The 13536-nt window shown below is 46.3% G+C and overlaps 1 protein-coding gene across 1 annotated transcript in view; it reads left to right on the plus strand.

Moving 5' to 3' along the window:
* The first annotated feature begins 1058 nt into the window (after positions 1-1058).
* LOC120045701 (delphilin-like) overlaps positions 1059-13536 on the plus strand; it is a 37350-nt gene continuing 24872 nt past the window's right edge. Inside the window, exon 1 of the mRNA XM_038990644.1 lies at positions 1059-1351. Coding sequence (XP_038846572.1) covers positions 1059-1351 — 293 coding nt within the window. The remainder of the gene's footprint in view (positions 1352-13536) is intronic.

Genomic DNA, 13536 nt, shown 5'->3' on the forward strand with positions numbered 1-13536 from the left:
CTCTTCAGACAGACAGACAGACAGACAGACAGACAGACAGACAGACAGACAGACAGACAGACAGACAGACAGACAGACAGACAGACAGACAGACAGACAGACAGACAGACAGACAGACAGACAGACAGACAGACAGACAGACAGACAGACAGACAGACAGACAGACAGACAGACAGATAGATAGATAGATAGATAGATAGATAGATAGATAGATAGATAGATAGATAGATAGATAGATAGATAGATAGATAGATAGATAGATAGATAGATAGATAGATAGATAGATAGATAGATAGATAGATAGATAGATGAGGGAGAGAGAGCGGGATGATAGAGAGAGTGGGAGAAAGAGAGGGAGAGAGAGGTGGTAGAGTTATATATTGCTTACTCCCACACCTTTGCTGTTGCTGTATTGGTATCTCATGCTGCAGCAGTGAGAATCCACACTGTAGCAAATGACGCCACTGCACAGAGGGCTGCCTCACTGACTGGCTCTATAGAAATCTCTCTCTCTATCCATCTAACCTCTCCTCTGTATCCATGGACTACAGTGGCTAAATGGAAAGATAAAGACTTTTAAGAAGAAGTGTGTTTAGTTTTTGTCAATCTATGGATTTCTAAGTATGATTTTATGATGAATCTACTTCACCAAGTCAACAGTGATTTGTATTCAGCTGCATGGATTTTCTTCTCCATCCTGGATGCCTGATTCTCAGTTCCAGCTCTGACTTTTTCCTCTGAATCTCAGACCAGGGCTTTGGTATGAGTGGTGTGGTTTTTGGCACCAGAGTTGATGCAGACTGCTGAGGGTGTTCTCTGAGGTTTCTAGTAACATCTTCTGGTTCCCGGGGATCTCCGTAGATCTACACCATCCTTGTTTTTCTCTGATTCCTCTCTTACCTCTTGTTCCGGGCAGAGGTGACACAGACTGTTGAGGGGTGACTGCTAAAGTATACCTGGTGGTACCCTCCCTTAGATCCAGAGGGACCTCCACCTCTCCACCCCTCCACCTTTCTCCCTACTTTCCCTTCATCTCACATGCTGGTCCCTCTCTCACCATGTTCACCAGGATCTTCATCCCCAAGAAGCACCGACAGCGGTTCGACGAGGCCGTGTCCCAGAGCCTGATCCAGAAGATCTGTCGCAGTAAGAGCATTAGCGAGCCGGGCCGGCAGGGCCGTCTGAGACGTAGCCGCAGCGAGGACCACCCTGACCGCCAGCACGGCTCCAAACGGGCCAGCTCAGTACCTCGGGATCCTGGGGAGGACGGAGGGGGACAGGAGAGAGGAGGGAGGGGGTACAGGAAGTCCACGTCGGGCAAACCTGGGCATCAATCAGAAGCCAATCAGAGGTTAGTATACTGTATGGCGTAGTTAGCTATGACTCCCACTCAGCTAAGAGAGAGAAGATTTAGGAGATACTGTTTGTGTGGTTGGAGCTGGAGATAAAGGAGATGCATTGGGTTTAAAATACCACTGAATGATTATATATATACATATATATATACAGTTGAAGTCGGAATTATACATACACCTTAGCCAAATACATTTATATACTCAGTTTTTCACAATTCCTGACATTTAATCCTAGTTAGGATCACCACTTTATTTTCAGAATGTGAAATGTCAGAATAATATTAGAGAGAATGATTTATTTCAGCTTTTATTTCTTTCATCACATTCCCAGTGGGTCAGAAGTTTACATACACTCAATTAGTATTTGGTAGCATTCCCTTTAAATTGTTTAACTTGGGTCAAACGTTTTGGGTAGCCTTCAGGTTTGTAGGCCTCCTTGCTCGCACAAGCTTTTTCAGTTCTGCCCACATATTTTCTATAGGATTGAGGTCAGGGCTTTGTGAAGGCCACTCCAATACCTTGACTTTGTTGTCCTTAAGCCATTTTGCCACAACTGTGGAAGTATGCATGGTGTCATTGTCCATTTGGAAGACCGATTTGCAACCAAGCTTTAACTTCCTGACTGATGTCTTGAGATGTTGCTTCAATATATCCACATAATTGTCTTTCCCCGTGATGCCATCTATTTTGTGAAGTGCACCAGTCCCTCCTGCAGCAAAGCAACCCCACAACATGATGCTGCCACCCCCGTGCTTCATGGTTGGGATGGTGTTCTTCGGCTTGCAAGCTTCCCTCTTTTTCCTCCAAACATAACGATGGTCATTATGGCCAAACAGTTCTATTTTTGTTTCATCAGACAAGAGGACATTTCCCCCAAAAGTACGATCTTTGTCCTCATGTGCTGTTGCAAACCGTAGTCTGGCTTTTTTAGCAGTGGCTTCGGAGTGGTTTTGGAGCAGTGGCTTCGGAGTGGTTTTGGAGCAGTGGCTTCTTCCTTGCTGAGCAGTCTTTCAGGTTATGTCGATATAGGACTCGTTTTACTGTGGATATAGATACTTTTCTACCTGTTTTTTCCAGCATCTTCACAAGGTCCTTTGCTATTCTTCTGGGATTGATTTGCACTTTTCGCACCAAAGTACGTTCATCTATAGGAGACAGAACGTGTCTCCTTCCTGGGCGGTATGACGGCTGCGTGGTCCCATGGTGTTTATACTTGCGTATTATTGTTTGTACAGATAAACGTGGTACTTTCAGGCGTTTGGAAATTGCTACCAAGGATGGACCAGACTTGTGGAGGTCTACAATTTTTTTCTGAGGTCTTGGCTGATTTCCTTTGATTTTCCCACGATGTCAAGCAAAGAGGCACTGAGTTTGAAGGTAGGCCTTGAAATACATCCACAGATACACCTCCAATTGACTCAAATGATGTCAATTAGCCGATCAGAAGCTTCTAAAGCCATCACGTCATTTTCTGGAATTTTCCAAGCTGTTTAATGTCTAGCCCCGGGGTTCCGCTAGCGGAACTCCTCCCACATTCCACTGAAAAGGCAGAGCGCGAAATTCAAAAAATATTTTTGAGAAATATTTAACTTTCACACATTTACAAGTCCAATACAGCAAATGAAAGATAAACATCTTGTGAATCCAGTCAACATGTCTGATTTTTAAAATGTTTTACAGCGAAAACACCACGTATATTTATGTTAGCTCACCACCAAATACAAAAAAGCACAGACATTTCTTTCACAGCACAGGTAGCTTGCACAAAACCAACCAAACTAACCAAGAACCAACCAAACTAACCAAGAAACAACTTCATCAGATGACAGTCTTATAACATGTTACACAATAAATCTATGTTTTGTTCGAAAAATGTGCATATTTGAGCTATAAATCAGTTTTACATTGCAGCTACCATCACAGCTACCGTCACAAATAGCACCGAAGCAGCCAGAGTAATTACAGACACCAACGTGAAATACCTAAATACTCATCATAAAACATTTCTGAAAAATACATGGTGTACAGCAAATGAAAGACAAGCTTGTGAATCCAGCCAATATTTCCGATTTCTTAAGTGTTTTACAGCGAAAACACAATATAGCATTATATTAGCTTACCACAATAGCCAGAAACACAAGCCATTTACCAGCAGCAAAAGTTAGGGATCGTAACTAACCAGCAAAATATATATAATTTTTGACTAACCTTGATAAGCTTCATCAGATGACAGTCCTATAACATCAGGTTATACATACACTTATGTTTTGTTCGAAAATGTGCATATTTAGAGCTGAAATCAGTGGTTATACATTGTGCTAACGTAGTGGGCTTCTCGTTGGGAAAGTAGACTGCTTTGTGGGAGGCCGCTGCCTTTAGCTTCCACGGCTCGTGACATGCTACCATCTTTGCTTGCCATGTTCCTCTTGCTGTGCTCCTTCGACTCCTCTATCATATGGGGGAGGAGAGGTAGGAGATGGCTCCCCTGGCGAATGAACTCTGTGCAACCCCAGCCAGTCAGATAATAACAAACAACAAGGCGGAAGTGGTTAAAAAACGAGTTGTAATGACTCCAACCTAAATGTATGTAAACTTCCGACTTCAACTGTGTATGAAGTGTTCCAAACCGCTGGGTAATATCTAGGTAATTTTCCAGACATTTAAACATATCTTGTTTGTTGATCGACAATTTGGAAACACCTGACACTGTTGATTAGGGAACGGTTTCTGCTACTCATCTAATATTATAACACCACCCAACGACTATAGCTATCACTGTCCAACATTATGCGACAGAGGAATCCTGATTATGACTCAGAAGTTAGGTAAACAGTCACACCAAACAGTATGCTCAGCTCTAAGATATATAGTAGCTCAGCTCTAAGATATATAGTAGCTCAGCTCTAAGATATACAGTAGGTTCAGCTCTAAGATATACAGTAGGTTCAGCTCTAAGACATACAGTAGGTTCAGCTCTAAGACATACAGTAGGTTCAGCTCTAAGATATACAGTAGCTCAGCTCTAAGACATGCAGTAGCTCAGCTCTAAGACATACAGTAGCTCAGCTCTAAAACATACAGTAGGTTCAGCTCTAAGACATACAGTAGGTTCAGCTCTAAGACATACAGTAGGCTCAGCTCTAAAACATACAGTAGGTTCAGCTCTAAGACATACAGTAGGTTCAGCTCTAAGACATACAGTAGGTTCAGCTCTAAAACATATAGTAGGTTCAGCTCTAAGACATGCAGTAGCTCAGCTCTAAGACATGCAGTAGCTCAGCTCTAAGACATACAGTAGCTCAGCTCTAAAACATACAGTAGGTTCAGCTCTAAGACATGCAGTAGCTCAGCTCTAAGACATACAGTAGCTCAGCTCTAAGATATATAGTAGCTCAGCTCTAAGACATACAGTAGGCTCAGCTCTAAGACATACAGTAGGTTCAGCTCTAAGACATACAGTAGGTTCAGCTCTAAGACATAGAGTAGGCTCAGCTCTAAGACTAACAGTAGGCTCAGCTCTAAGACATAGAGTAGGTTCAGCTCTAAGACATACAGTAGGCTCAGCTCTAAGACATACAGTAGGCTCAGATCTAAAACATACAGTAGGTTCAGCTCTAAGACATACAGTAGCTCAGCTCTAAGACATACAGTAGGTTCAGCTCTAAGACATACAGTAGGCTCAGCTCTAAGACATACAGAAGGTTCAGCTCTAAGACATACAGTAGGCTCAGCTCTAAGACATACAGTAGGCTCAGCTCTAAGACATACAGTAGGCTCAGCTCTAAGACATACAGTAGGTTCAGCTCTAAGACATACAGTAGGTTCAGCTCTAAGACATACAGTAGGTTCAGCTCTAAGACATACAGTAGGCTCAGCTCTAAGCCATACAGTAGCCTCAGCTCTAAGCCATACAGTAGTCTCAGCTCTAAGCCATACAGTAGGTTCAGCTCTAAGACATACAGTAGGCTCAGCTCTAAGACATACAGTAGGCTCAGCTCTAAGACATACAGTAGCTCAGCTCTAAGACATACAGTAGGCTCAACTCTAAGACATACAGTAGGTTCAGCTCTAAGACATACAGTAGCTCAGCTCTAAGACATACAGTAGCCTCAGCTCTAAGACATACAGTAGGCTCAGCTCTAAGACATACAGTAGGCTCAACTCTAAGACATACAGTAGGTTCAGCTCTAAGACATACAGTAGGCTCAGCTCTAAGACATACAGTAGGCTCAGCTCTAAGACATACAGTAGGTTCAGCTCTAAGACATACAGTAGGTTAAGCTCTAAGACATACAGTAGGTTCAGCTCTAAGACATACAGTAGGTTCAGCTCTAAGACACAGTAGGCTCAGCTCTAAGCCATACAGTAGGTTCAGCTCTAAGACATACAGTAGGCTCAGCTCTAAGACATACAGTAGGCTCAGCTCTAAGACATACAGTAGGCTCAGCTCAAAGACATATAGTAGCTCAGCTCTAAGACATACAGTAGGCTCAGCTCTAAGACATACAGTAGGCTCAGATCTAAAACATACAGTAGGTTCAGCTCTAAGACATACAGTAGCTCAGCTCTAAGACATACAGTAGGTTCAGCTCTAAGACATACAGTAGGCTCAGCTCTAAGACATACAGAAGGTTCAGCTCTAAGACATACAGTAGGCTCAGCTCTAAGACATACAGTAGGCTCAGCTCTAAGACATACAGTAGGCTCAGCTCTAAGACATACAGTAGGTTCAGCTCTAAGACATACAGTAGGTTCAGCTCTAAGACATACAGTAGGTTCAGCTCTAAGACATACAGTAGGTTCAGCTCTAAGACATACAGTAGGCTCAGCTCTAAGCCATACAGTAGCCTCAGCTCTAAGCCATACAGTAGTCTCAGCTCTAAGCCATACAGTAGGTTCAGCTCTAAGACATACAGTAGGCTCAGCTCTAAGACATACAGTAGGCTCAGCTCTAAGACATACAGTAGCTCAGCTCTAAGACATACAGTAGGCTCAACTCTAAGACATACAGTAGGTTCAGCTCTAAGACATACAGTAGCTCAGCTCTAAGACATACAGTAGCCTCAGCTCTAAGACATACAGTAGGCTCAGCTCTAAGACATACAGTAGGCTCAACTCTAAGACATACAGTAGGTTCAGCTCTAAGACATACAGTAGGCTCAGCTCTAAGACATACAGTAGGCTCAGCTCTAAGACATACAGTAGGTTCAGCTCTAAGACATACAGTAGGTTAAGCTCTAAGACATACAGTAGGTTCAGCTCTAAGACATACAGTAGGTTCAGCTCTAAGACACAGTAGGCTCAGCTCTAAGCCATACAGTAGGTTCAGCTCTAAGACATACAGTAGGCTCAGCTCTAAGACATACAGTAGGCTCAGCTCTAAGACATACAGTAGGCTCAGCTCAAAGACATATAGTAGCTCAGCTCTAAGACATACAGTAGGCTCAGCTCAAAGACATACAGAAGGTTCAGCTCTAAGATATATAGTAGCTCAGCTCTAAAACATACAGACGGTTCAGCTCTAAGACATACAGTAGGCTCAGCTCTAAGACATACAGTAGGTTCAGCTCTAAGACATACAGTAGGCTCAGCTCAAAGACATACAGAAGGTTCAGCTCTTAGACATATAGTAGCTCAGCTCTAAGATATATAGTAGCTCAGCTCAAAGACATGCAGTAGCTCAGCTCTAAAACATACAGAAGGTTCAGCTCTAAGACATACAGTAGCTCAGCTCTAAAACATACAGAAGGTTCAGCTCTAAGACATACAGTAGGCTCAGCTCAAAGACATACAGTAGGTTCAGCTCTAAGACATATAGTAGCTTAGCTCTAAGATATATAGTAGCTCAGCTCAAAGACATGCAGTAGCTCAGCTCTAAAACATACAGTAGGCTCAACTCTAAGACACACAGTAGGCTCAGCTCTAAGACATACAGTAGGCTCAACTCTAAGACACACAGTAGGCTCAGCTCTAAAACATACAGAAGGCTCAGCTCTAAGACATATAGTAGCTTAGCTGTAAGATATACAGTAGCCATGCTGGAAACACTTGGTTTGTTATTTTTGTTAAATATAAATACCAATCTGGTTTTGCATTAATTCCGCAACGAGGTTAGCTTTTAACAGCTAGGACTGCTATTTCTTGCTTGACAGATCCGCTAACCTAGCTAAGCGGCTAGCCATCAAGCTAACAAAGTTTGTCCCAGATGAGTTTTGCAATGAAGCCCTCTTGTCTGGAGAAGTAAATTAATGGTTCCAGCGCTGTATGAGCTGTATCTACTACGCTTTGTTTTGGGACAAACTGGATCACTCAGAGTTCCAATGCGGCAATTGTTTGCTTGCCAAGGATTATAGGCTTGAGGTGGCTTCCTTGATCGCGCAAGTCATGAAATGTTTACCTTTTCTCCGCCAGTGGCTGGACGGCGTTCGCACTTATTGGATGCATGTCCGCCTTGTTGTTTGTTATTATCTGACTGGCTGGGGTTGCACAGAGTTCATTCGCCAGGGGAGCCATCTCCTACCTCTCCTCCCCCATATGATAGAGGAGTCGAAGGAGCACAGCAAGAGGAACATGGCAAGCAAAGATGGTAGCATGTCATGAGCCGTGGAAGCTAAAGGCAGCGGCCTCCCACAAAGCAGTCTACTTTCCCAACGAGAAGCCCGGAGCGGATACAAACAGCGAATAGTTTCACCATCCTGGAGCCTGATCTTCCTGTACCTTCGTTGCTGGGGGTTCCTGTGTCCTACTCCTACTCCTTCCCCTACGATTTTGATTTCGATGTCGGCAACCTTCCATCTCTGCTCTGGATCTAGTGGGGATTCTCCATCTGTCGGAGGCCTGCACCAGGCGCCGGGAGTTACGTGCTGAAGTTATCCTACCTCTCGCTTGTCCTTAAAGGGTTCCCCGAATCTTGTGAAGCGTGGGAGGGGGCGGATTTCCTTGTCGTTCTCGCCAGCCGTGATTTTAGGCAGCTCCATGGTAAGAAATGTGACTGTTCCTTGTGCAAAAACAATGTCCTATCCCTGAGCTCGAGTAAATTACATTACTAAGCTGCTCTTGAATGTGCTATGTCAGGACATGGAAATCAATTCTATCGTAGTCCATGTGGGTTTTACTGACATTATGAAGGGCAGCTCTGAACAGTTGAAACTGAATTTTAAAGAACTGATTGACTCTTTGCTAGACACTAATTAAAGACACATCACATCTGGCCCTGTGCCCTCTCTGAATCGTGGCATTGAACACTTTAGCAGGATTCTTTCTCTTCACAACTGGCTACATGATTATTGCAGTTCAATGGGTGTAACTTTTGTTGCCAGTTTCGATAACTTTTGGAAACAAAACACATTTTATAAGGAGGATGGGATCCACCCAAATCATTTGGGTTCCTGGATCCTCTCACAACATTATAAGGCTGTTGTAACGGCTTTCCTCCTCCTCTTCATCCGAAGAGGAGGAGCAAGGATTGAACCAAAATGCAGCTTCTTGAGATGACATGATTTATTAAATTCAAGACGAAAAAAACACAAAAACACTTTAACAAACTACAAAACAACAAACAACGTAGACGCACCTGAACATAAGAACTTACATGACACGAAGAACGCATGAAACAGGAACAGACTACATAAACCGAACAAACGAACAAACAAACCGAAAACAGTCCCGTGTGGCGCAACGTACATAGACACAGACACAGGAGACAACCACCCACAACAATCAATGTGAAAACACCTACCTTAATATGGCTCTCAATCAGAGGAAATGAAAACCACCTGCCTCTAATTGAGAGCCATATCAGGTCACCCTTTAACCAACATAGAAACACATAACATAGACTACCCACCCAAACTCACGCCCTGACCGTAAAACACATACAAAATAACAGAAAACCGGTCAGGAACGTGACATAACCCCCCCCTCAAGGTGCGTACTCCGAACGCACCACCAAAAGTCTAGGGGAGGGTCTGGGTGGGCGTCTGACCACGGTGGTGGCTCAGGCTCAGGGCGAGGTCCCCACCCCACCATAGTCAATCCCAGCTTACGTCTCCCCCTCAGAATGACCACCCTCTTACTCCACCCACCTAATTTAAGGGGCAACACCAAGATAAAGGACAGCTCCGGGACAAGGTAGCTCAGGACAGAGAGGTAGCTCAGGACAGAGGGATAGCTCAGGATAGAGAGGTAGCTCAGGATAGAGAGGTAGCTCAGGATAGAGGGGCAACTCCGGACTGAAGGGCAGCTCCGGACAGAGAGACAGCTCTGGACTGAGGGGCAGTTCTGGATAAATGGCCGCTCTGGGCTGGCTGACGGCTCTGGACGCTCATGGCTGGCTGACGGCTCTGGACGCTCATGGCTGGCTGACGGCTCTGGACGCTCATGGCTAGCTGACGGCTCTGGACGCTCATGGCTGGCTGACGGCTCTGGACGCTCATGGCTGGCTGACGGCTCTGGACGCTCATGGCTGGCTGACGGCTCTGGACGCTCATGGCTGGCTGACGGCTCTGGACGCTCATGGCTGGCTGACGGCTCTGGACGCTCATGGCTGGCTGACGGCTCTGGACGCTCATGGCTGGCTGACGGCTCTGGACGCTCATGGCTGGCTGACGGCTCTGGACGCTCATGGCTGGCTGACGGCTCTGGACGCTCATGGCTCGCTGACGGCTCTGGACGCTCATGGCTGGCTGACGGCTCTGGACGCTCATGGCTGGCTGACGGCTCTGGACGCTCATGGCTCGCTGACGGCTCTGGACGCTCATGGCTGGCTGACGGCTCTGGACGCTCATGGCTGGCTGACGGCTCTGGACGCTCATGGCTGGCTGACGGCTCTGGACGCTCATGGCTGGCTGACGGCTCTGGATGCTCATGGCTCGCTGGCGGCTCTGGCAGATCCTGTCTGGTTGGCGGCTCTGGCAGATCCTGTCTGGTTGGCGGCTCTGGCAGATCCTGTCTGGTTGGCGGCTCTGGCAGATCCTGTCTGGTTGGCGGCTCTGGCAGATCCTGTCTGGTTGGCTGCTCTGGCAGATCCTGACTGACAAATGGCTCTAGCGGCTCCTGACTGACTAACGGCTCTGACGGCTCGGGACAGACGGGCGGCTCTAATGGCTCGGGACAGATGGCTGGCTCAGACGGCACTGGGCAGACGGATGGCTCAGATGGCGCTGGGGAGACGGATGGCTCAGATGGCGCTGGGGAGACGGATGGCTCAGATGGCGCTGGGGAGACGGATGGCTCAGATGGCGCTGTAGGCCTGGTGCGTGGTGCCGGAACTGGAGGCACCGGACTGGAGACACGCACTTCAAGGCTAGTGCGGGGAGCAGGGACAGGGCACACTGACCTCTCGAAGCGCACTATAGGCCTGGTGCGTGGTACCGGAACTGGAGGCACCGGACTGGAGACACGCACTTCAAGGCTAGTGCGGGGAGAAGGAACAGTGCGTACAGGGCTCTGGAGACGCACAGGTGGCTTAGTGCGTGGTGCCGGAACTGGAGGCACTGGGCTGGAGACACGCACCATAGGGAGAGTGCGTGGAGGAGGAACAGGGCTCTGGAAACGCACTGGAAGCCTGGTGCGTGGTGTAGGCACTGGTGGTACTAGGCTGGGGCGGGAAGGTGGCGCCGGAAATACCGGACCGTGCAGGCGTACTGGCTCCCTTGAGCATTGAGCCTGCCCAACCTTACCTGGTTGAATACTCCCCGTCGCCCGACCAGTGCGGGGAGGTGGAATAACCCGCACCGGGCTATGTAGGCGAACCGGGGACACCATGCGTAAGGCTGGTGCCATGTAAGCCGGCCCGAGGAGGCGTACTGGTGGCCAGATATGTAGGGCCGGCTTCATGACATCCGGCTCAACACTCAATCTAGCCCTACCAGTGCGGGGAGGTGGAATAACCCGCACCGGGCTATGCACACGTACAGGAGACACCGTGCGCTCTACTGCGTAACACGGTGTCTGCCCGTACTCCCGCTCTCCACGGTTAGCCTGAGAAGTGGGCGCAGGTCTCCTACCTGCCCTTGGCCCACTACCTCTTAGCCCCCCCCCCAAGAAATTTTTGGGGTTTCTTCTCGGGCTTCCTTGCTAGCCGAGTACCTTCATATCTGCGGTTTTGAGCTTGATTCTCCGGCTTCCAGCCACGTCTCTTTGCTGCCTCCTCATACCACCGCTCCTGGGCTCTCGCTGCTTCCATCTCCTCACGAGCGCGGCGATATTCCCCAATATGAGCCCAGTGTCCTTTTCCCTCCAATATTTCATCCCATCTCCAGGATTCCTGTGTAGCAGGCCACTGCTCGAATTCACGCCGCTTGGTTCTGGTGTGGTGGGTGGTTCTGTAACGGCTTTCCTCCTCCTCTTCATCCGAAGAGGAGGAGCAAGGATTGAACCAAAATGCAGCTTCTTGAGATGACATGATTTATTAAATTCAAGACGAAAAAAACACGAAAACACTTTAACAAACTACAAAACAACAAACAACGTAGACGCACCTGAACATAAGAACTTACATGACACGAAGAACGCATGAAACAGGAACAGACTACATAAACCGAACAAACGAACAAACAAACCGAAAACAGTCCCGTGTGGCGCAACGTACATAGACACAGACACAGGAGACAACCACCCACAACAATCAATGTGAAAACACCTACCTTAATATGGCTCTCAATCAGAGGAAATGAAAACCACCTGCCTCTAATTGAGAGCCATATCAGGTCACCCTTTAACCAACATAGAAACACATAACATAGACTACCCACCCAAACTCACGCCCTGACCGTAAAACACATACAAAATAACAGAAAACCGGTCAGGAACGTGACAGCTGTGTTGAGACAATGACTTATCAACGACCCAAGCCCAGCTCAGTTAATCCCTACCATTGTGTCACTGAGTTGTCATAAGGCTTTAGCAAATGTACATTATACCAGGGGCGTTGGTAGACACAACGTAATTACCTAATTTATGTCCCTCTAACTGCCCTGAATGCCTCTGCTGATCCTACCGCTATTGTATGCAGCAATCATGTACCTATGAACCAGATTCATGCTGTTATTCCTGAGGCAGTGTGCCCTGGTAGGAAGTCCACTGTGTGCAGCTCACCCTGCACTAACATAAATAACATGAGAATATCTACTTTGGCTAAGCTTCCCAGTAAAGCAATGAAAACAAGCAAGCATCCCAGAAAAGTGTTCAACATAGCCCACGTTAACACATGTTGTTTTAGAAACAAGGTTCATGACATGAATAACTTGCTAGTAACAGATGACATTGATATTCTGACTATCTCTGAAACTTACTTAGATAATACCTTTGATGATACAGCGATAGCAATACATGGTTATAACATCTACCGAAAAGACAGAAATGTCAATGGGGGCGGTGTTGCGGTCTATATTCAGAACCACATTCCTGTAAAGCTTCTCATGTTAAATACTGTTGAAGTAATATGGCTACAGGTTCATCTGCCTCACTTGAAGCCCATTCCTGTGGGAAGCTGCTATAGACCACCAAGTGCTAACAGTCAGTATCTGGATAACGTGTGAAATGTTTGATGGTGTATGTGATTTCAACAGAGAGGCATATTTTCTGGGTGATTTAAACATTGACTGGCTTTCATCAAGCTGAGGCTTCAAACTGTAACCAGTGCCTGCAACCTGGTTCAGGTTATCAGTCAACCTACCAAGGTAGTTACAAATAGTAACTATTTAGTAACTACCCCTACTACCAGGGTAGTTACTAATGCTGCAGAAATGTGCTTGAAAGCAGTATCCAGCTCCACCGGATGTAGTGATCACAATATAGTAGCCATTACTAGGAAAACTAAAGTCCCAAAGGCTGGACCTAATATAGAGTATAAGAGGTCATACAATACGTTTTCTAATGATTCCTATGTTGTTGATGTAAAGAATGTTTGTTGGCTAGTGGTGTGTAATGAGGAGCAAACAGACGCTGCACTGAAATTGCTTATCCCAGTTACTAATATGCATGCACCCATTAGAAAATGACTGTAAACACTGTTAAATCCCTGTAGATTCACGAGGAATTGAAAAATTGTATGGTTGAGAGGGATGAGGTAAAAGGAATGGCAAATACATCTGGCTGCACAACCGATTGGCAAACGTATTGCAAATTGAGAAATCATGTGACTAAACTGAATAAAAAGAAGAAGAATCTACACTATGAA

This window comes from Salvelinus namaycush, chromosome 4 (assembly GCF_016432855.1).
Source record: "Salvelinus namaycush isolate Seneca chromosome 4, SaNama_1.0, whole genome shotgun sequence".
NCBI classification, from domain to species: domain Eukaryota; kingdom Metazoa; phylum Chordata; class Actinopteri; order Salmoniformes; family Salmonidae; genus Salvelinus; species Salvelinus namaycush.